The sequence below is a fragment of the Panthera tigris genome, chromosome X (genome assembly GCF_018350195.1).
Source record: "Panthera tigris isolate Pti1 chromosome X, P.tigris_Pti1_mat1.1, whole genome shotgun sequence".
In the NCBI taxonomy this organism is placed as follows: Eukaryota; Metazoa; Chordata; class Mammalia; order Carnivora; family Felidae; genus Panthera; species Panthera tigris.
Genome location: NC_056677.1, coordinates 90667880 through 90691890, shown reverse-complemented (window position 1 = coordinate 90691890; position 24011 = coordinate 90667880). Strand labels below are relative to the sequence as shown.

At 40.9% G+C, this 24011-nt stretch overlaps 1 protein-coding gene across 14 annotated transcripts in view; it reads right to left on the bottom strand.

The window, feature by feature from the left end:
* The window catches only part of PAK3 (p21 (RAC1) activated kinase 3), a 137738-nt gene that overhangs the window by 67397 nt on the left and 46330 nt on the right, over positions 1 to 24011 (bottom strand). For all 14 annotated transcript variants that reach the window (XM_042974188.1, XM_042974191.1, XM_042974192.1 and 11 more), the window contains 5 exons: positions 21266 to 21366; positions 15784 to 15937; positions 13750 to 13787; positions 4776 to 4907; positions 3730 to 3895 (listed from right to left, as the gene is read on the bottom strand). In XM_042974188.1, coding sequence (XP_042830122.1) covers positions 3730 to 3895; positions 4776 to 4907; positions 13750 to 13787; positions 15784 to 15937; positions 21266 to 21366 — 591 coding nt within the window. The remainder of the gene's footprint in view (positions 1 to 3729; positions 3896 to 4775; positions 4908 to 13749; positions 13788 to 15783; positions 15938 to 21265; positions 21367 to 24011) is intronic.

The following is a 24011-nucleotide window of genomic DNA, read 5'->3' as shown; positions in this document are numbered from 1 at the left end:
CTGATCCCAAGGTCCCCCAGTGACTGCCGCATAGGGACCATACGTCTTGGATTATTTCTGGTTTCAAACATTCCGTCCCGCTGGAAGACCTCACGCTCCAATTTTTCGTGTCACAAAATCCGGTTGCTCTCATTTTGCAAAAACAACATCAGAGTTATATACTACTCTTTCTTGTGCTTGGCGTCTTACATACTTTACCTTGTTTAGTCCTCACAAAATCCCTGTCACATTCGTACTATTATTACTGCCATTTTTCTTTTTAGAAATCGAAGATATTTTTTTTTTCATTTTAGAGAGTGAGAGAGAGCATGTGAGTGGCGGAGAGGGGTCGAGGGGGGAGAGAGAGAATCTTAAGCAGGGTCCACGCTCAGTGTGGAGACTGATGCGGGGCTTGATCGATCCCATGATCCTGGATCATGATCTGAGCCAAAATCAAGAGTTGGATGCCCAACCACCTGAGCCACCCAGGCACCCTGACCTCCATTTTTCAAACGAAGAAACTAAAATTCAGAGGAGTTGAGTGATTTGCCTGAAGCCACACAGCGAGTGTGGGCCTAGAACTTAGACTTCCTTATGATTCATTCCAAAGCCTGTCCTATTGTCTTATCAAGGCTTTATACTCATGTAATAAAATAGTAATTGCCATTTATTGAGCTCCTACTGTGTACCAGGTACTGTTGCTGAGGTTTTTACATGCATTATTCTCATTTAATTATTATAACGCTATTTTTTATTACAACCCCTATTTTTGGCGGGGGGGGGGTGTGAGGTGAGGAATAAGAGGTCAAGGAAAGTTAAATAACTTGCCCAAAGTAACACAAGCAATGGGCTGGTCATTTCTGGCTCCAATATTTTCCTCTTAGTCATAGTTGAGCTACATAAAATTCATTCGATAGACACAGTCCTGAAATGTAGTTATGGTTTTTGACAGATAAGAAACTGAGGCTCAGAGGGGTTCAATAAATCGTCTAAAGTCATACAGCAAGCACATGGCAGAGAGGGGGTACACAGAGGGCAATGGTGCAACAGAAGCAAGAAAGACCCCACTTTGCAGACTTTGCAGAATAGCTCAGCCTGGACCCACTCCGTGAAAAGTACCCTTCCCCCGCCGCCATTTTTCTACAGGTTCTCCCTGCCAACATCTGGAAGCACAAGGTAGGGCTGGCAGTCATCGGTGGTCCAATGGCTCAAGAGAAAATGAGTCTCTCGAGGCCCGAGCATTCTCCAACAGAGGAGAAAACACTTAATTCTTAATCAAATGTAGTCTTCCCCTCTTCATCACGTTGCTCAGTGCAGGGCAGAATAAACGACCAATGGAAAAGACCAGGGGCACCTGGGTGGTTCGGTCAGTTAAGCGTCTGACTTCAACTCAGGTCATGATTTCGTGGTTGGTAGGTTTGAGCCCCGCATCGGGTTCTGTGCTGACGGCTTGGAGCCTGGAGCCTGCTTCAGATTCTGTGTCTCCCTCTCTCTCTGTCCCTCCCTGCTCGCACTCTGTCTCTCTGTCTCTCTCTCAAAAATAAATAAACATTACAAAATTTAAAAAAAAAAAAAAAAGGAAGGCCCGAGCTCAAGGGCCATTGCCGTGTGCAAATACTGCAGGATTTTGGCCCAAGAGAAGAATGCTTGTTTCTCTGTCACTGAATGTAAAAAAACCAAAAATGCATTTTAATTATAATAAATCAATTAAGATTTGAAACAAATGCCGGTAACAGTCATTTTTACTAAAGCGATGCTGTTAGATTTTAAAAGTCTGATCAAATCTCATAGGTCATGTCTCTGTGTACAAAATGGGGGGGGGGAGTTGAGGTTAACAGTCTGAATAACTGAACTGAAATTACCCAGGCAATTCTTTCTTTTTCCTTCCCTTTTACATATACAGACAGTAGGGATACACAGAAGCAAAGTGGGTAACAGAACGAGTTGTAACCTTTGAAGGTAAACAGATTTGAGTTCAAACTCTGGCTCTGCCACTCATTAGTTTGGTGACTTGGTCGCTTTAGCCTCTTTTTGAGCCTGACTCTCACTGATCTGTAAAATAAGGATGTTGAAATCTACCACAAGGGCTTATTAAGAAAAGTAAACGTTCTGATGTATGTAAAGTGGCCAGCACAGAGACTGCTCCATAAATGGGAGGTATTACTATTGTTAGTATGGCAAATAGTAGGTATTAGCACTACAGGCATATTTAATCACGTATAGTGAAGTCAGTTGGCTGAAGTTGAGTGATTCCAGTTCCAAATGCTCAGTGCCAGCTGCAACCCAAAACTTTGCCTTTCCAAACACCTCTAGCTCAGAATGTCTCAACCTCAACACTGCAGACCTTCTGGGCTGAATAATTCTTTGTTGCAGAGGGGCAAGGAGGGGGGCTTGTCCTTAGCATTGTAGAGATTTTGGAAGCCTCCTTCGCCTCTATCTACTAGATAGAGCACTTCTTGTGTTGTGACTATAAACAGGTCTCCACATGTTGCCAAGTATTTCCTGGAAAGGCAAAACGGCCCCACAACCCTCTCTGCAGAGTCTCCCTGTGGCCTATAGCTGGCACTGCTCTCTTTCTTTTCTGAGGCTTTTTAGATGGAAATTTGCATGAACAAGAAGGCTTCCTACGCTCTAATTGTATCACATTATCGAATCTTATCATCCAAATCAAATTGTAAGTTTCTCGATAGCAGGAAATTGCTTTTCTATGCTTTCCTCCAAAAATTCTTGCATGGAACAGACAAGTAGGAACTCAGTAAAGGTACACTTTTTGCTCATTTTTTCATTCATTCACTCAAAAAGTATTTGTTAAGTCCCTTTATGTTCTAAGCACTTTATTAGGAGCTGGACATACAGGAAAGGGAGACACAGTCTCTTCCCTTGAGGAGCTCACAGCCTAAGTGAAAGATTGGAGGAGTACGGTGTGACTTGTTGCCATAAAGGCAGCAAAGAAGAGGGGCCTTAACTCAGACTGGGAGAAGCACAGAAGGCTTTCCTGAGGAGGCAACTTTTGAGTTGGGTTTTGAAGGATGAGTAGGAGTTAGTGACACTGGGGGCACCAATTGCCTACAAGTAGAAATTTGTTAGATGTTTTTGTAGTATGAGCTTAACGAATGTGCTTCACAGACCTGTGACTCTTCTCAGCAGACAATGTATTTTTCTTAGACCTCCTTGACCCAGAAAGCTCACCGAAAGAGGACTGTTTTGTCAAACTGGAGTTAGTGTATATGCACAAGTAGGTACACAAAAATGACACTGTGGGTGGGAGGGTTGCTAGCATTTGCTGGCCCTGCCCCCTTCTCCACATAGAAATGCGCCTAAATTAAGGGAAAATGCTGTATTATTGTGGCTGCTGGTTTGATTGACTGTGTTGGGCTTTGAGGTTGACTTACTTATCATGACAGATCAGTTGGGAGACCTTGGGCGATGATCAAAAGATGTCACCAGATTATTTTATTCCTTTTGGGAGTGTCATCTTAAAATAAAGCTTACTGTTTGATTTATTATGTCAAGTTATCACCTTAATTGATCTTTTCAAGTGAAAATATTTAGCTTCTGTCAGATTTGGAGTGTGGGGGAAGGAGTGATCTGGAATACACAGCAAATGCCAAACTTTACATCTTTTGACTTCAGGGAGCCTAGAGTTTATGCAAACAGGCCCAAACTTTTAAAGGATCAGTTTTTCAGTTTAAACGTTTTTTGAGAAGCCATCCCATGAAGAAAGTAATGATGGCAAAAAGAAAAACTCACTTAGCTTCTCTAGGATCTCCTCATCTGTCATCTTGGATTTTTTCCTTTGCCGATCTGTGTTTCTATACAAAGTACTGGAATTGGCATTCTCCGCAGAAGGTGGTGCGACCTCTTTATTTGGTGCTGCTGGTGAAGCAATGGATTCAAGCACAGAACGAGTGTAGATCTTAAAGACAAGAAAAAAAGTTCTACGATGAAAACAGTAGGTCAAGGAAAGAATATGAAGTCAAGATGCTAACATTTCTGTGAGGTTTTCTTTTTTGGATTAAGATGAAATCTTAAAGCAGATTTTGGTTCATAGCAAAGTCGAGTGGAAGGTACAGATTTCCAATCTACCCCCCCCCCCCAAAACGTCACAGCCTCCCTTATCACCAACACCACCCCCTCCATCAGAATGGGACATTTGTTACAACTGATGAACTTACACTGACATGTCATAATCACCCAAAGTCAATAGTTTATATCTGGTTCACTCTTAGTGTATACATTCTATAGGTCTGGACAAATGTATAATGACATGTATCCATCATTATGGTGATGGAGTTTTGTCACTAGCTAAAAATCCTCTGTGCTCTGCCTATTCACCCCTCCTCCCCACCCCAACCCCTACCTCCAGTAAGTTTTTAAAGACAAGTGATCGATTATTAAAAAAAGAACTTTAAGTTGCTTCAAATACACTGCCCTTGGGAGCTCACAGGACCCAGTCCTTTGAGGTCCTCACATATCCTGAGCTAATTCTGGTCTCAGTGTCTCTGCTTAGGCAATTCTTCCTACTTAATTCACATGGATTTCCTTCTCTAATTTAACATCTGCAGCAATTTTATAACTTAGCACTTCTTTGTACATTGTTCAGTATCATTCTCTAGTTGTCACGTACTATCCTGTATGCTCAAATAGCAACTTCAGCCAAGGTTGTATCTTGTATTCTAGTTCTGGGAACACAGTGGATCCTCAATAGGTATTAGTTGATTAACTAGATTCTGACTTCACGATTGCTCCAAAGGGCATCTTCTGAATCATTTAGAAAACAGTCATTTGTGGCTTACTGATTTCGTATGCTCTGGTCTTGGTGCAATAACCGGCGGGGGCTCATTGTCGTCTTCTTCTTCTTCCTCTTCTTCGTCTTCTTCTTCGGACACAGGAGGAGCCAAAGGAGGCTCTGACGCTGTTTTTGTACTCTTGTGACAAAAACAAAGTTTAAAGACCAGGTATTAACGCCTCGTTGTTTTTCTTCAGAAATGAGCAAAGGGAAATGAGCTATGAAGAAACCGCACCTTTTACAACTGAACAGAAGAACCATCTACAATTTGGTGATCAGTTCTGCCCACATTCGAAGGTGAATTCAAGCCACGGTTTGAAACATCATGACAAAAAAAATTCTTTTAACATCATGAAATTTTCAAGATCTTGTTATTTTCCACTGGGCTCAGAAACAGTGGGCTAGTCATTTAATATGTGAAAGTTCAATGCTCTTGAAATCAATGAATATATTTTTTAAATGCTATAAAGCCTTCAATTTGTACCGGGCAGCTTGTCAACCTGTTGATTGATATTTTGTCGACCAGAAACAGGCTATGTTGTGCCTGAGGATCAGAGCATGTGTATGGATATGGTATTAATACAGCTCTGCAAATACTCACTAAGTACAAGCAAGCCCAAAAATGTTGCTCCCCTGTTCATCCTCCTGGAAAGAAGCACTCAGAGAGTAACAGACATGGAGAGCTAAGGGATATTCATCAACAGAAATAATTATTCAGTCTTAACCAACAGGTAAATGGTGATTTGCAATGTTAAAAATGGCAATAACACCACCAAAAATAACAACACCTGTAGTATCTAGGATCGGTTCTTGATCATTCATGTTAATGCCGGGCAAAACGTTCCAAAGCAGAATTTTGAAAGAACTGTAGCCATGGTTCTCAAAGTGTTGTCCCCAGGCCAGCCTCATCAGCGTCATCAAGGGACTTGTTAGAAATGCAAACCCTTGGGCTCTATCCACACCAATGAATCATAGATCTGGGAGTGGGGTCTAACAACGTGTTATAACAACCCTTTCAGGTGATTCTGGTTGAGGCTCAAGTTTAAAAATCACTGAACTATGATATAGGTCTGTGCTGTCCAAGATGGCAGCCACCAGCTCTCCATGGCTAATGAAGAGTCACAGTGTGGCTAGTCTGAATTGAGATGGGTTGTAAGTATAAAGTATACACCAGATGTTGAATATGTAACATGAAAAAATTGTAAAATATTTCCTTGATGAAAAGTATTTCCCTTTATGTTGGTTATAGGTCGACATAGTAATATCTTGAATACATTGAGTTAAATAAAATAGTATTAAAATTAATTTCACCTATTTCTTTTTACTTTTTTTCAAAGTGGCCACTAGAAAATTTAAAGTTACACATATGGCTTTCATAACATTCACTTCTGTTGGAAAGTACTATTACAGATGTCTTTTTATGTTTTGTTTTGTGTGTGTATTTGTTTTTTGTTTATGCCTTTGGGTATGCTGGCTCAAGCTAATCCTAAAAAGAATTTTCATTTCTTGAGGACAAAGCTCCTGAGGTAGATACAGGGAGCCTACTAATGGACTATTACCTCAAAGGACCTCAGCCTACGATGAAAATTCAACATGGATTTTCTACAATCATGTATAAACCGATGGTAAAGTTATAAGGTGTAATCATATATTGGATTGGAGACAGCAAGATTTATCTACTGTGAAAAGGAAGACAACTTAGAATTTATAAGCACTTGAAAGAATATTTGCTTGCCCTGATATGTGGTTTATAGACTGAAATTGATAATGCTTACTTGATATTGGTTTTCTTATTTTTTTTAAAGTTTTATGTTTATTTTTGAGAGAAAGAGAGAGAGTAAAAGAGAGAAAGAGAGGTATTGGAGGACGGGCACATTCAGAGGGAGACGGAGAATCCGAAGCAGGCTCCGCGCTGTCAGCGCAAAGCCTGATGTGGGGCTCGAACTCACGAACCTGTGCGATTATGACCTGAGCCCAAGTCAGACGCTCAACCAACTGAGCCACCCAGGTGCCCCTGGTTTTCTTATTTATACACCTGTATTTGTTCTTATTCCAGGCAAAATAGCGAGGCTATTACATTGTATTGTGGCTGCATTGAAAGCAACATGTGTTAATGACATTAAGTTTTCAGATAAAAAAAAATCAGTTTCTTCTTATGAAAGACTAACTCTTCAGGGCACTTCAGTGGTCACGGGAAGAAACTGCCTTTAGGTTACTGGTGTCTGCTTTGCTATCACTTTGTTTCAGAAAGTTCTGCTCTATCTTACGCCGGCTGGGATCAAGAATGCACCTAATTACCATTCGTTGGTAGAAGGAGCAGAACCTGCCTATCAACTGACTACTTTCTATATGGCAAACAAAGTTATTTTATCTGCCGGGCAATATGAACCATGCCTAGGGATAGTAACCTTTATGAGGGCCTAGGAAAATATGAGAAGTCAGAAATAAATCATTGGCTCCAAAATGCTACAAAAACCTCTAAAATCTAAAGTCATTAATGTCTCATTACGTGTCTATGAAGTGTAACTACATGTCAACTTAGTTACTTAAATTTAGTATATATTTTACAGGAATTGCATTACATTAAAAAACAAATTGTAGGTTAGAGTGTCTTATTTAGCAACAGTTCTTCAGTATTTATGATGATTTCCAATAAATTACGCCTAACCATAACTCTAATGCTACCTGCAATCAACTAATGGTCAAAAGCACTATTTTAAAAAATCACTTGAAAAAGTGTATGGCAAAAAAATTAAATGGGATATGGGAGCCCTTTAATATATTTGATACGATGCATCATGCGGCCTCCATAAGAGAGTGTATATACAACCTGTGAGCACCTAAAAATAATCCCTGTGGCAAATATAATGGGCCTAGGTCTGGGCTTCTCAGACTGGTACAAAGACCAAGCAGCCCTACTAACCAAGATGTAGGCTTGCACATCTCAACCATCGCTATTTCAGTAAACAAGACGCACCTGCAAAATATCAGTTTCTCAACATTCATTACCATCCTCACTATTCCCGTTTAATATCGGGACACTCTCCATCTCCAAGGATGGACTAAGGGACTATTTGGAAAACCTAAAGTCTTTCATCTTCTTGAAAGTTTGTAAGGGAGGAGGAAGACCCGTATTTCTGTTTACCTGGTACCAAACACTAGGCTGTCATATTGGCTGGTTGGTTGGTTGAGAAGAATGTGCGTCCTTCAGGGGACATTGTCTTTTGCATGATGGATGGGCCAGGGAACATTAGCTACCCAGAACACACCTAGAACACCAGGCATTGGTAGGGAGAACTGAAATCAACATAATTTCCTGCCCCTGTGCTAAATAATACCAGGACCAGGCACTGGTCCCTTGTCCAGCCTGTGTAATTAACACTGGGGCGGGGCAGTGTTATTTTTCTTTTCCTGTGGTAAACCAGCATCGAGACAGCATATTTTCCTGTTCTTAACGTTAAACAATACTGAGAGCAAGCAAAAACATCTTCAAGAAATGGTTGTTCTTGAAAGATAAGACTGAAGTATTTTACTTAGTCATAATAACACCTTGCTCACCAAGACTCTCTTCAAGACTCTCGCTTCACCAATCTAAAGCTATTTAACCATAAACACCGCACAATCCTAACCTTATAAGACCTGCTTTAAAATCACATAGCCATGCTCTAAAACCCTACAAATGTTCTCCCCTGACAGCCCCTGTCTAAGACACTGCTAAAGCTCTATAAAGGGAGGGCTCTTACTTGCGGCTAAAGTTTAATAAACAGCTTCGCTTGATTAACAGGTTTCTCAGGTGGTCTTTTTTGGGAGTCACAGGTATAATGTCGCTATGCTCTTCCTTCTAGGCTGAAAATTACTATGACTGTCTAAACTTGAAAAAAATATATAGATACTCCGGTTTCTCTTCAGATGATGACCAGAGGTGAGGAGGGTAGAGGGACGGGTGAAATAGGCCATGGGGATTCAGGAGTGCACTTGCTGTGATGAGCATCAGGTATTGTACGGGAGTGTTGAATCACCCTATTGCATGCCTGAAACTAACAGTAATTACACTGATAACTAACTGGAATTTAAATAAAAACTTAAAAATAAGTTTTAAAGAAGCCAAAAAAATATAGATGAACAGCAAGTAAAGAATATTTTTGTCTTATTAAAATTTTGTGGGGCACCTGGGTGGCTTAGTTGGTTAAGCGTCTGACGCTTGAGCTCAGCTCAGGTCACGATCTCAGGTTCATGGGTTCGAGCCCCATGTCAGGCTCCGTGCTGACAGCACAGAGCCTGCTTGGGATTCTGTCTCCGTCTCTCTCCCCCTCCCCCCTTCAAATAGATAAGCTTAAAAAATTTTTTGTGATACACTTCTTTTGCCACACAGTGCAGCAGGGGAGGTAATTCTTTACCTGAGCTGGGTCCTGGAGTCTTTTAGAATTCTGAAGTGTTTGGCCAATCTCTCCAAATGATTACAGGTAGATATGTGCTTTTCCATATAATATCAAGGGTTCATAGATCTTCTGAAGCCCATCCATATGGCCTATAAGTTATAAACCCTGCTCTGAAGAATACACTAGCTAGAGAAGCTACCTTAGGAAACTCTTCTTTCTTTGAGCTTAATTGTTAAAGGTCAAAGGAATTAGAAGTAAGGACCTTAGAGCCTTTAGATAATGCAAAATGTGGTCTTTGGTCACTTTTCCTGCTTGTTTAAGAGGGAGATTTGAGGGTTCCATTCACGATCGACTTGCGAACTCCCCGGGCAATTCTGATACACACTGAAGTGAAAGAACCACTAATCTAGGTGAACAAAATAAACCAGGACTTCAAATCAAAAGCTCAATCTGTGCCAACTACACACCCAGCTTCTCTGGACACAAATCGTGACCTATTCATATTACTGTTGTTACCTTCCGCTCAGAACACCGGTACGGGATTCTAAATGCATTACTTCACTCTCAATAGTACAATAAACATATAACATTTTAAAGTAGCCTTAAATTGAAGAGTAGGTCCCTGAATAATATTTAGTGTTTAATATACTAATATCAAAGAAGCTACCACAAGTGAGCAGTAAAGCAGATGTCACAGGACCATGGGAGGTATTGCTGAATTCAATATTAATTATATAGTCATTAGTTAAAAATATTTAGTGACTACAGCACTGCTTCGATTTTAATTCCCACCCAGGCTAGTAAAGGAGGCCAAAACTGGTGATCAATTTAGGCTGCGTTTATAAGGGGATAGTCCAACCCCATTAAGTCAGATCCTATAGGATAGCTAGGTCTACTTGGGAGGGTTCCTAATGCAAAGAAAAACAAAAAAAAAACATAAGCAGTGTCGAGTGCAATCTCCTCCTAGAACCATAAGGAGAGCACAGGGTCCTCTCTACTCCCCATTCCTAAGTAGCTGAGTCCCACTGAAGGGATCCAATCTGAACTCAAGGGTCTAATCCAGTTCATTCAATCAATAGAAACACAACCTTAGTTAAGTAGTTTAATCAAATGTCTCCACCTGGAAGTCCTTCTGGCCCTTCAAACTCAGAACTATCCAACAGGAAACTCAGCATCTTCTCACAAAACTTGCAACTCCCGAACAAGGGTGTCCTTGTCTTTTTGGCCATCCTCATATCATTTTAAGCCTGCTATGAATCTTTGACCTTAACCTATTTTCCAACATCCAGTCAATAACCTAAACATGTCCGGAATTTGAACTTCCTCTCCATTCCTACTGCTACTATCTCAGGCCCTTATTACCACCTAAGGCCTGGATGCTTGTGCTGCTCCCCCAAGTGGTCTCCCTTCCTCCAGCCTCATCTTCTGCCTTTAATTCATTTTGGACATTTGCTGTCAAATAACTCTTAATTGCCTAATTCTCCTGGTCCAAAAAACTCCAAGGGCTTTCCAATGTCTACTAGAAAATGTCAGATTTCTTAGACTAGTATGTAAAGGTCACTATTATCTGGCTCCAACTTAACATTCAAAGCTTAATTCCTATGATTCCCTTTCTTATATCTCAGTCTTCATTCAAACCCACACCTTTTTGTTCCCGTGCCCTCCCGACTACTGTGCCCTTTCCCATGTTTTTTCTTTTGCTTAGAATGCCCCACGCTATCTTCACAGATCCAAATCCCACCTGACCTTCAAGATCTAGCTCAAATGCCACCTTTTATATGAAGCATTTTCCAACTCAGTGTTCAACTAATATGTACCAAGTACCTATTTTGTACCAGGCACTGAGCTTAAGCTCTTAGAGACTAGGGCCTGCTCCCTTTCTCCTCCCCAGCGAAGAGCAAACTCTTTTCTCTGAGTTCTCATAGCAAATGGACATATTTGATGGTATGTAACATGGTTTTAGGAGGTCGGTAACGTTATTATACCCAGTCAAAGCTGAGGAAAGATGGGCTCAGCAAAGCTAAGCCGCTTTCCCAAAGTTGCGCAGCTTGTAAGTGGAGGAGTAAGACTAAAAACACCTAGGTTCAGAGCCTTCATTCTTTTTCTTTCACTGTGGTAAAATACGCATAACATAAAAGTTACCATCGTAGCCATTGTTCAAATGTACAGTTCAGTAGCATTAAGTATATTCACACTGTCGTGCAACCGATCTCCAGAACCCTTTCCATCTTGCAAAAATTTAACCCTTTCTATGGAGTACTCTATACCTCATATAAGGAGAAACATACAGGATTTGTCTTTTCATGACTGGATTATTTCAATTGGCACAATGTCCTCAAGGTTCATCCACGTGGTAGCACGTGTCACAATGTCCTTCCTTTTTAAGGCTGAATAATATACCATGGCGTGGATATACCACATTTATTTATCCATCATCTGCTGATGGACACGAGAGTGGCTTCTACCTTTTATATATTGTGAATAATGCTGCTGTGAACATGGGTGTATAAAAATCCATTTGAAAACTTGCTTTCAATTCTTTCGGGCATAAGTCCAGAAGTGGGATTGCTGGATCCTATGGTAATTCTGTACTTTTTAATATTTTATTTATTCTTGAGAGAGAGAGAGACAGAAGGAGGGAGGGAGGGAGGGAGGGGCAGAGAGAGGGAGACACAGATTCTGAAGCAGGGTCCAGGCTCTGAGCTGTCAGCACAGAGCCCGACGCAGGGCTAGAACTCACGAACCACAAGATCATGATCTGAGCCGAAGTTGGACACTTAACCGACTGAGCCACCCGGGAACCCCTGGTAATTCTATTTCTAATTTTTGAGGAGCTGCCATGCTATTACATAGCCTTTACTCTTCACCACTAATGACCTCCTGCTGTCATACGTGTTGCTCAGGGTGATATCAAGGAGGCCAGCATCTATCTGTCCTCTATAAAAGGTTCATTACCCATGACTCTTCGAACCAACAGGAAACTGGACCACTGCTAATTATTTCACTCCTAAGGAAGCAAACAAAGCAGGAAATAATTTCTATCAAATATCAAAATAAAATCACACAAAGGGAAGCTTTGTCTAAGATAATGTTCTGTCTAATGCGTATGGGTACGGTTGCAGATACCATATCACTTCCAAGAACTCTGAACTAGGTTACTTATGTTCTAGTCACTTCTCTGATAAAACTGTCTATGTGACTTTGGGCAAAGTCACCTTCGCCACTGCACCTCAGTTTGTTGGAACAGGTGACACTAAAAGGTATAGGGGTATGACCTGAGATGAGTTACTTCACCTCTCTGAACTTCATCTGTAAAACGGAGACAATGGTACAATTTACCTAATTTGGTTGCAAGAAAGGGTAAGTGAATGTCAAATGGTGTGATCCCAGGGGTGCCTGGGTGGCTCAGCCGGTTAAGCGTCCAACTCTTGATCTCGACTCAGGTCACGATCTCACGGTTCATGCGTTCATGCTTCATTCGGGGCTCTGCACTGACAGTGCAGAGCCTGCTTGGGATCTCTCTCTCTCCCTGTCTCTCTGCCCCTCCCCTGCTCACGCTCTTTCTCACTCTCAAAATAAATGAAGAAAAAATGTTATTATCCCAGCGCCTGGCACATTGTTAAGTGTTCAGTAAAGAGAAGTCCCTATCATTATGATTACTTGCAAGATTCTATATGTAAGAGAAACATATTTAACTACCTAAAGGTTAAACATCTATGTTCACAGTAGCTTTATTTAGAATAGCCAAAAACTGTAAACAGGCCAGAGATCCTCCAAAGGGTAGACTGTTAAACAGCGGTACACCCATACCATGGAATACTGCTTAGCAATAACAAGGAACAAACTACTGATAACACACAACTTGGATGAATCCTAAGAGCATTATGCTGAGTGAAGAAAGCCAATCCCGAAAGGTCATACGCTGTATTATTTCATTTACACGAAATGTCCACAAAGACAAATCTGTAATACCAGATTAGTGACTGCCTGGGGCTACAGTGGGGGTGGGATGGGGAATAACAGTAAGCAGGCCTAAGGGATCTTAAGAGGTGATGAAAGTATTTTAAAACTGGACTGTGGTGAGGGTAGCGCTCGTATGTAAATTTACCTGGAGTCGTCAAACTGTATACTTAAAAATGGGTTATATATTTTATGTTCTGTACATTTTATATACAAATCCTATATTTTATATTTATATATATAATTATATATTTTATACATTGAAATGATACCTTTTACTTTATATATCGAAATGATACCTCTAAAAAACTGTTTTTTAAATTTTTTTTAACGTTTATCTATTTTTGAGACAGAGAGAGACAGAGCATGAACGGGGGAGGGTCAGAGAGAGGGAGACACAGAATCCGAAACAGGCTCCAGGCTCCAAGCTGTCAGCACACAGCCCGACGCGGGGCTCGAACCCACGGACCGCGAGATCGTGACCTGAGCCGAAGTCGGCCGCTTAACCGACTGAGCCACCCAGGCACCCCTAAAAAACTGTTTTTTAAAATATTCTATGTCTAAGCTGAATCTGTGCAACAGTAGTCTGTTGGAGTGCCAGAAACACTGAGGACTCTAAACCATTTTCAATTTTTCACTTACCGAAGGATGGGCTGCTATGTATCCGTGTGCACTTTTATCTGAAAAGTAAAGATAAAGATGTCACCTTTATTTCATAAAGACTGCCTCATTTAGAAACCACAGTTAATAAAAAAAAAATAATAACTTATGCAGGTTTAACCTTTGACCAGAAGGAGATTCTCCAATTCGGTATTAAATACATGCTATGACAATGACATGATTTTTCTTTTCTGTTTTTAAAGTTTATTTATTTATTTTGATGGGACGCCTGGGTGGCTCAGTCGGTTAAGCATCTGACTTCTGTTCAGGTCATGATCTGATGGCTCTGAGTTTGGGCCCCACATCAGGTTCTCTGCTGTCAGCGTAGTACCTGCTTCACATCCTCTCCCTCTCTTTCTCTGCCCTTCCCCTGCTAACTCACCCTCTCTCTCTCTAAAATCAATCAATCAATCAATCAATCAATCAAATTTATTTGAGAGAGAGAGAGAGAGAGAGCAAGGGAGGGGCAGAGAGAGAGGGAGAGAGAGGATCCCAAGTAGGCTCCACGCTGTCAGCACAGAGCCTGACGTGGGGCTCGATCCCACAAACTGTGAGATCATGACCTGAGCTGAAACCACGAGTCAGACGCTTAAGTGACTGAGCCACCCAGGCGCCCCTCACTTTTCTTAAAATAGCTCACACCCCTGCATCCTTACTACACCATTTTATAGACCCTAATGAAGGCCTCCAGCGAATCTCATCCATATGGAAGAATATTGAGATCACCTACTCCTGATTGGTATGAACCTAGACATCTATATCCAGAATTTCTCCCCCACCTCCTTCTTCCTTATCCTCCTCTCTCCTTCTCCTTCCTCGCTTCCGCCCTCCCTTCCTTCCCTTCGATTTCTCTTCTCCCCACCTCCTCCTACCCTATTCCTTAGTTGCCACACTAGAGCATCCCAAAAATGTCTGGTGAGTTTCACTCAGCTCAGACACATACTGGAATGATGCATTTTTGGTCTTGGTCGCCTGTAGTTCTACAGTGAACCTGGAGGACAGTTCTAGATTTCCTCACATTAAGCATTGCTTGATGTGTCACTAGGATCTCTTAGATATTTTACTCTATGTGGAAGACTAAATACCATGAAAAGCTCTCCTTGATTGCTTTTTTTCTTTTTTTGGTTTTCTCCACTGGAGAACGGCAGTTAAGCAATCTTCTCCATTAAAATCGCCCCATCGAGCAGGTGAATTGCTATATGCCTTAAGTTTGGGCTTTGACATTTGTTATGACCAAATGAGATGCTCCTCCCCTTCCAGGTGTGTCTTTGCACCATTCTTGAAGATATTTCAAGCCTGTCCTATATTTAAATCAATGCTGAGAGGTAGGGATGCTTTACAGCTGGGGCACTGATGATAGGATTCTCTCTCTCTCTTTTTTTTTTTAGACGTTATACAACTTACACAGTAAGTTGTTCTAGGGAGGCAACCCAGATCATCTTCCTCAAAACGCCAAAATATTGTTTGGTATATGTTTTTCAGTTGCGTATAGTACAAACTCGAACATCAAAGCTTCAAACAATGGCTGGGTCTACATGCTAGCAAATGAAGTCAAGATTTGGCAGAAATACGGTCATTTCGATTTCATATAAATAGACAGACATGATTTCCCTTTTTAGGTCTCATTTTGAGGTTGGATCAAAATAACCTGGCAACCATGAAATGTGTGCTGTATCATCATGGTACAATTCAATGAATCTAAAAGATAAAATAAACTTCGAGAGACCACGGTCTGGTCCATACACCTCTTATTTCACGAGCACATCACAGGGCCTGATCCTAAGTGACTAAGTGTCTTCTTCACTGAACAACATCCCTACTTGAGTTCTACGAACACCCAAGAAAATCTCCTAACATCAACTTCAACTCCCAAGCCATATTTCGATTTGCTTATGTTAAAGTCATTTGAAGAATGAACCAGAACTGACTTCGGACGCCCTCCAGGCATTCTGTTCTAATCCTGAGGCTCTGAGATCAGAATCACCTCTCTCTTTGATACCTCCGATGTACTCTTACCTCCGGATGTAAAGCTCATATATTTCTGGTTGTTGACGGTTTCTTTGGAATCGTAGAATTTGAGAACGTCTAGGACGGCTTGTGGATTCTTCTTCTGTTCCAGCTTTGTTATGTTGGAGGTTTGGAGTAACCGTGCCCACTGCTCAGGAATTCCCTGTGGACAACCAAAGGGAAAGAATGGCAGCTCAGAACATTCAGTAAGCTGCCTTTTCATTTTCCAGTAAAGTTCTTCACCAAGAAGCCCATGCTACCTGTAGGATTACACTTGGGAAACTGAAGTTACACTCTCGATTTAAAGTTAGTAACTTAACAATGCAATCATTCTCTTCTCTAATTAAAACACATAGGTAAAACTAGGATCCAACTTAAAAAGGGTGGGTGGGAGTATGACTGTGATAGAAAAAAAAAGCGCATGAAAATCACCTCCATATTAATTCTGCTCATCCATGAAATGATGTTTACGGCTTAGCTTATTTTTTCTGGCGACTCAGGGCAGACATAGCAAGACTTCTCTAAATTTGGGCACCGTATAGTATAGTGCAGATCAATGGATTTTGTATGACTGGAATAACATAAGCTCTTTCTGGGCACGTTGGAATCGGAGTTATCTTTCCGAATAAAAGAAAAGCCTCACCCTTGGTTCAGTTTATACTCTGTGATTACAAAATGTAATTTGGGGGAGGGGGTGTCAAGGGCTTTAATACAGAGGGGGACTGAGAGGAGACAAAAATAGAATAGCAGAGGAGCGATAACCACGGAGATGCAAAACGGTAACATTAACGCTGCTTTGGGCGTTCTCCCTGCAGCTTTCTCCTCTCCTCCCTCCGTCCCCTCCTCCCCACTTTGTTCATTGGCCACACAGAACCTGGGGACTGTGACAACCATGGCAAAGCCCTGTGAGAATTTGCAATCGTCTAAAGCATTTAGAGCACAGAGGAAGGGGTATTTGGAAATCTAACCAAGGACAATTGCACCAATTACATGGAAAGGTTAGTTGTGCCTTGAGGATTTTAGCATTCTTTCCTACACATTCAGCCTCCGGATGTCCCCATTTCATAATCGTCCGCCCTCCAAGAGCGACTTGGAGCGAGAGACAGACACATCATTCCTGAAGTGCATCTAGACCCAATTTGTGCGGCTTTGTCCTACGAAGTCTCGGCAAAACAATGTGTGACGTGGGCCTCCAGAGTTTGGGAATGACAACAAAAAAGTGATATAAGCCAAGCAACAACTCTACTGCACACACATGAACCTGCTGCTGCAGTGCTATGACATCTCAAAGAAGCACTTTGATGCAAGCTTCTTTTGGGCCTGTGACGCACCTCTGGGAGCTTCCCTGGGCACATCTGTGAGCCATAGAGATCTGGCTGTAATGGACGTAAATAAAGAAAGAAAAGAAAGTTAAAACAGAATGCGGGACAACTGAGAAGGTGGGAGGAGATGAAACCAATGGGTCTGGATGGGGGAGGGGGGTAATCCCTTCTAAAGTGGGGCGGTTATGAAAATAGAGAGGCATTAACTAAATCAGGGGCAGGACAGATTTAAGAAAACAGAGAAAACGACAATGTTCTACGGAGTGGATGCGTAATTCCACTTTTGGCCAGATGCGTCCTCCATAAATATGCAATAATAAGAATTACCATTAAATGACTGGAGAGATTACCAAAAGGCGAAAACATGACTTCGGGGGTGGGGGAGGGAAGAAGGATGGCATCGTGAAAAGCTTTGACAATAATTTGTAAGTTGTATTTACAACCGGGTGATCACAGGTAGCCAGGGGCCATGTGATGAACTTACAAATTTCAGTTCCCAATTCTGGTTCACCATTTTCAGCTTCGCATGGGAAGTGTCTGTGTGGCTACGACTGAAAGGGTGGCTACGTGGGGACGCTAGATTCAACTTCATTCCCATCGATGTGACTCTTCTGTACTTTGTAGTTAAAGTCGTGGCCGGTGTCACGAAAACTAGATTAAGGATTTCCCACACAGCCAGACTCGGCCTTTGAGTTCCTTTAGACCAGGGGCAGGGAAACCATTTCATTTCAAACCATATATGAGTAATTGCCATGTTAATGCTACAGCTCTGAAGTCTCACTCCCCACATAAGAAGACCAGAGAAAAGATAACAGCTTTGTCCAAATAAAGCTATTGTCTCCAGTGCTACAGAAACATGCTTTGACCCAACTGGTTCGATTCGGGACATGGGTCTTTGATTCCTGGCATTTGGGGTTACTCCAAGCACAGTGAAAACGACACTTTTACATGCATTAATCACGCAATTTGATGCTAAAGCCTTAAGCCAAATATTTGAACTCAGGAGCCCATGCATGATCCCAGTTCTGATTCTAAGTGCAATTAATAGCATTTGGTTAATACTATAATGGCCAAAGGAGTTATTAAGTGTTACGAAACCAGGTATGCGTTGCACATAACCACTAGAGCAGACATCACTGGCATGGTCATTACCGTAATTATTAGAATATTTGCAGTTATTATACATTCTCATGGCACTTCTAAACTTTTGTGATAAACAAATGTCTGGAGATCACTAGACAGCAGGAAAACATGCTGCCAATTGCAGAAGATCCTTCAGACAACTGTACTTACCACATGGCTACACTGCTGACACAATTTCTTTTGTCTTTTGTAAGTTGAGATAAACTAGTAGTTCATCAATGAAACCTGACCCTTAAATTTGAATGTCTGCCACAGAGGCACATAATCAGAAAGCCATCTCATTACTCCAAATTGACGTACAAATCCCAAAAGTTAAGACAGCTAATGGAGGCCTAGACGTATGAGCATCAGAAGCAGGAGCACATATCAATGCCTCACCACGTGTACAATAACGACCAGATGTACGACAAGCTGGGGATTGTCCCGTGTAGCCCAGGAGAATGGCAGCATGATACGACAGGCCAAGCATTTATCTTATCATAAGAAATGATCATTTATATCACTCATACCATTTTTCCCTCTGATTGACTTGAAGCGACCGTCACAGGTCGAGAGGTCTGGAAGGGGGAGTTCTAAAGTATTTGGGACAAAAATGGCAATATAAAGGGTAAGGACTTGTAATAGTTCGGTACCCCAAATCTCACCTCCCAACCTAATTTTAATCTCAGGGTCCAAGTGTGTACCCAGGTACACAAGATTACATTGGCCAGCTAGCCGTAGGACAATGACAGGCCCTTGTAAGACAATTGAACGACACAGTTCAACAGATGGCTCAAAATCCAACCTAAGCCACCGCAGTGATCAAATTCAGTAATATGCCCCTCCCCCCTCTGCACGCACACACGTGCGCGCGCACACACACACACACACACACACACACACACAATAAGTGAGTGGTACCAGGGCAGATAGGACCCAATTTTAAATGCTACCAACAAAATGATTTTAAAAGCTCTTGATCATTATGGTAGTTTTTCAAGTTAGGAAATGTAAACCATCGGTGAAGATAGTAAAAAAGGGAAGAATTTGGTGTCTTTAAATATGACGGGCGGACAAGCAGTTTTGAAAGATCATCAAGAGGCCAACAGTGCATCAGATACCCAAATTTAGCCAGTGTCTTATCTGTATATTTCAAAGGACTTCTAACAACTGACTGCATCCAAACAGATGCTTTATTTTAAATTGGGCTTGGGGGACCAAGGGGCAGATGTTTTGGTTTGGTTCAATTGCATCGAACAGGTTGTTCACAACTGGAAAGCCTGCCCATCACATAACCCACCCACCCCACCCTCTCTGGTTGGTTCTTTGGGTTCTAACTGACAGCGAAGTGAAGATGTGGTCAGCAAGATGATGGTGACTCACTTTCCTTCATTTCCATTCAGAACCCCAAAAGAACAAAGAAGGAGCTAAAGATAGATCGTATCTTAAGATGTCAAGCAAGTTGGAAAGAGCAGAAGAAATTAAAAAAAAATTGGAAAGGAACCAGAATGTCACATGAGAACAGCAGAGGAGAAAGCTTTCACATCAGACCACAGAAAGGAAGAGAAAAGAAAAACATGGCATGACTGCAATAAAACCTAAGAGCAGTTTAAACAGAAGAAAAGCAACATAGAAAACAAAAAAAGGTCCGAGCTAGAAACATAATGTTCTTAAAATAAAAACAGGGAAGAGTTATTAGACAAAATTTATAGTTTAAGTGCTTCTACTGTTTTGAATGTCAAAAAGTCAGCTTATAAAAATTATTATTATTATTATTATTATTATTAGTGGTGATGGTGGTAGTTGCAGTGGAGTCAGTAAGGTTATATTTCCGAAGTGCAGCTAAGAGAATATCCTCAAATACAGTAAAGAACAGCAGCCAGACTCAAACTCAAAGCCATTTGAATAATGTCTCTGACTCCAGTAACGAAATTGGTTAAATCCTACCGGTATCTCGACTTTATCAATGACAGTACCTCTTTCTGTTCTCTTCTGCTTGCTACTGAGAGCATAGAAATAATCAGCTCACATCACTTTACAAGGCCAAGATGTTGACTCAGTTTCGATTTTATTCTCGTATTGCTTACTTCCAGAAAAAAATAAAAAGTAATTTGGCTGTCAATTCAGAGACCTTGGTTTGCTTCTCCAAAGCAAGTTAATGTGTCCCCCTCTCTTTTTTGTTCACTTATTCATATGACAGTCTACTCACTAACCATCAAGTTTTAAAAACAGAAACTTCAATTATTTAATATCTAAAATTATCTCTGGTTTAAGAACCCAAGAATCAGTGGTGATGATACCATCAAAGATTTTTTTTTTCTGAAGGCATTCAAAATTACTCGTTATCTCAGAATGTACATTTTTATTGAGATCCTTACTAGGATGGAAAAAGGTAGTTGATCCTCCTGGGGACATATTTCTAGCCACATCTTTTCCTTCATCCATCTAAAGACAAATATGCCAGATCTTAAAAAAATATATCCAAAGAAAGGCTGAATCTACAGCTATGGTCTTTCTGGTGAATTCTTACTGATATTAATTGTGGACTGTATATCTATAAAGCACATGACCACTATAGCACATGTTTTATATCCATAAATATTCTTCCCGAAACATGGGGTTTGCTGTTTTGAATGTCTATAAAATACACCCGTTAATAAGTCTAAAGATAAGCTATGTTCTTGGAATCAAAGCGGAGAACAGGTCGATTTTACAGAGATTTTTGGTTAGCTTGGTTCGCTGATCTGGGTAATCCAGATTCCAATGTAAAGCCCAAATTATTCAGATAGGCTGTCTTCGCTGGTCAAGTTGAATCCATGATTCTCTGATTCACTTCAAACAATAAAGCGCAGACTCAACAGACTAACTGCGATCAGTCATTTTTATAATGGACAAAATAATTTTACCAGTACTCTTGCCACTCTCTAGTTCCACCTGTGATTGTCTCTGTCTGTGTCCATGTCTGTGACATGGAAATGCTTTCTTGAAACCTATTTTCACAAAGGAACTTTTCATGGCTTGCAAAACAAAATAAGGAGCTTACTTACAGTGAACTCCCCGGTGACTGCGTCAAACCCCACATGAATCGTATGTTCAAAGTCTGAAGGAAGAGAGATCTCTGGGCGTTCTTTCTCTTTCTTCTTATTGGCTAAAGGCAAAATGTTAACATGTATTTATTTGGGCTATAGTTTTGTCATCCATAAGTTGTACAATTAGGTTCATGAAAACAGTTACAAAGGTGAAAGACAATCGATTCCAACACAACTTTCACAGTATTCCACTCCAGAAATTACAATTTCATTTGCAGAAGTAGCTGAGAGTTTGACAAAAACATTACATCCCCATAATTTACAAATTTCCAAAATCCAATTCAAACAAAACTTGTGGTCAAACTGATTTATCTCCTTTACCAGTCGAATAATGTAACCAGTAGGTATCTAGGTAGATTGTGCTCAACTGGCTTTGTTGGATCAAATAGGACTTACTGAAGAAGAAATTCATTATGCTCAAGTCAAGCTAAGGCTTACTGTTAGAATGGACGGACGAAGGGGAAAATGCTGAAGCTATCCATAAAAGTGTTATGAACTATTTCCATGTCAACCATAGCTGAGTACCAAGCAGCTAGAACTTGTTTAATTTACACGTTTACATTATGAAGCATAGAAGCTTGGTCTTCTTCCAATGAGAACACTATTGCAGATCAATCATGTCACAAATCTTTATCTTTAAAAATGTTTTTAATCATTTCCTACCCAGCACTTTGTTAGTAAAAACAAACACACAAATCACTGCTTTCTGCTGAATTAATTTTATTTAGTTCTCAGTAACCTCAAACCAATGCCTTGGTTTACACATTCTAGTCTGTAGCTCTTTTTCCATGTCCCTGATATATTCTGTCATATTAGCCACTCAAAATCATTGTCCTCAAGTAGCAGGTTTTTCATAGTGACACAATTGTAAATGAGCACATCCCCAGTTAATATGTCAAAAGCCTTTAAAGATATCACCACTGGAGAGATCAAGTTGGGAACTGTAATGAAATTAGTTTATCCTGAAATAGATTCCAGGAGGAAGTCGCTGCGGAAATGTAAAATGGCATCAAGTAGATTCCCTAATAGGCATATAAACAGATCTGAGAATGTGACTTTGATCAGGGTACATCTCACACTCAAAAATAATAATAATAATAATAATAATAACAATAATAACAATAATAATAATAATACTCACCCTCCTAATAATGGGAAAGTCAGCATGGTTTGCCCAATTGAAACCAGTCAACCTCAGAAATGCCCAGGGTGGCCAATTTAGAACATTCTGGTTCAAATAGATATTTCCTTGGCCTGAATTTCAGACAACATTCAATTAACCATATTATGGATTACTGGTTTTGTGGGTTACCCAGGAGAAATTTTAGATTCAAAACCTTTCGTGTTCAAATGTCATTTTTATGGCTTCTTTTTTCTTTCTACCCTCTCTCTCTGCTCCCTATCTCCAGCCAGAGGACAGAGATATGGGGAAAAAATATGGAAATTCAAGTAGTAAGAAGAGTAGGACACAGGATTAGGAAAGAAAGGCTGGAGGTAGGGGGTTGCGGGGGGGGGGGACAAGGGTCACTCAGTGCCTCTGCCTGGCCATAGAACACATTTAGGACTCATTTTGAAAAGTACCTATGTGCCATCTAAACTTCAGTACAGATGTCAGTTTTGCAGCAAGCCTACTTTATTGAATATTATCGTAACCTAACAGTGAAGCGTAGAGGTTTTTTTGTTGGTGTTCCTACTTCGCTGCATGTTTTTGCACCATGGCTACCAACTCCCCCTTGTTTGACTGCCATGTTTCCTTGTTCAGAACCACCACAGGTGCCCTAGATACTCCTGTGATCATTCCCTTGTTTTGCCTCTTCCCTGCCTTCCCGTCCATATTGGACATAAGTTGACTACCTCTCTATTTCCTTGACAACATGGTCTGATTCTCCTCCCTTGGTGACTGTTATTTATTTGATTGGCATTGCTTCCCCTTCTGCCTTTTGTAATGCGGTCTTTGGCCTTTAACAATTCCTTCTTGAAACTCATTCCTCATAGATGGCATCCACTCCCAGATACTATTCCCTAATCTGTGGTTGGCAGGAGTAGATCCAGATACTGTGGGACCAAACACTTTATACAATTTGAGAAGAACAGGCCCGTTTAAGTAAAAACAATATGAAATTGCCTAGGGCCCCTCCTAGGGCCTTGGAAGAGCCCCAGGCAAGTGAGGAACTCTAAAGAGGTTTTATTCACTTTATAGTTCATCTACTCCTGGTGGTTGGTGACTTTCTTGGGGTCAAAGACCACTTTGAAAAATCTTTAGAAAGCTGTGGAGTTCCTGCCCATAGAATGTACTGCACACATCTACCCAATTCTGCATATAATTTCAGAGGTTCAAAACTCCCCTGGGCTCCAGGATGAGAACTTGTAGCTTAATCTATGTCTTCAATCATTGCATCAACTTGCATTCATGATCTCTCTTACCAGTAGTCTCTCCCTACTTTCCATTAGTATTGACTGAATGTTTGAACCATGTTGACTTGGACATAAACACTCTACCTGAGCTGATCTATATGAATTGGCTTAATGGAGTCACTCTAGAAGACCAAGGCTCTAGAAGGTAAGGATCGCCAGTCCCTTACCACCCTAATAATGCCATTCCCTTCACTCAGGGCTAAGCATAACAAAGGCAGGAAGGAAGCCCAAACTTGCCCTTCCTCCAATGTCCATGTTCTCTCAGTGAAATGACACCACTAACCACCCA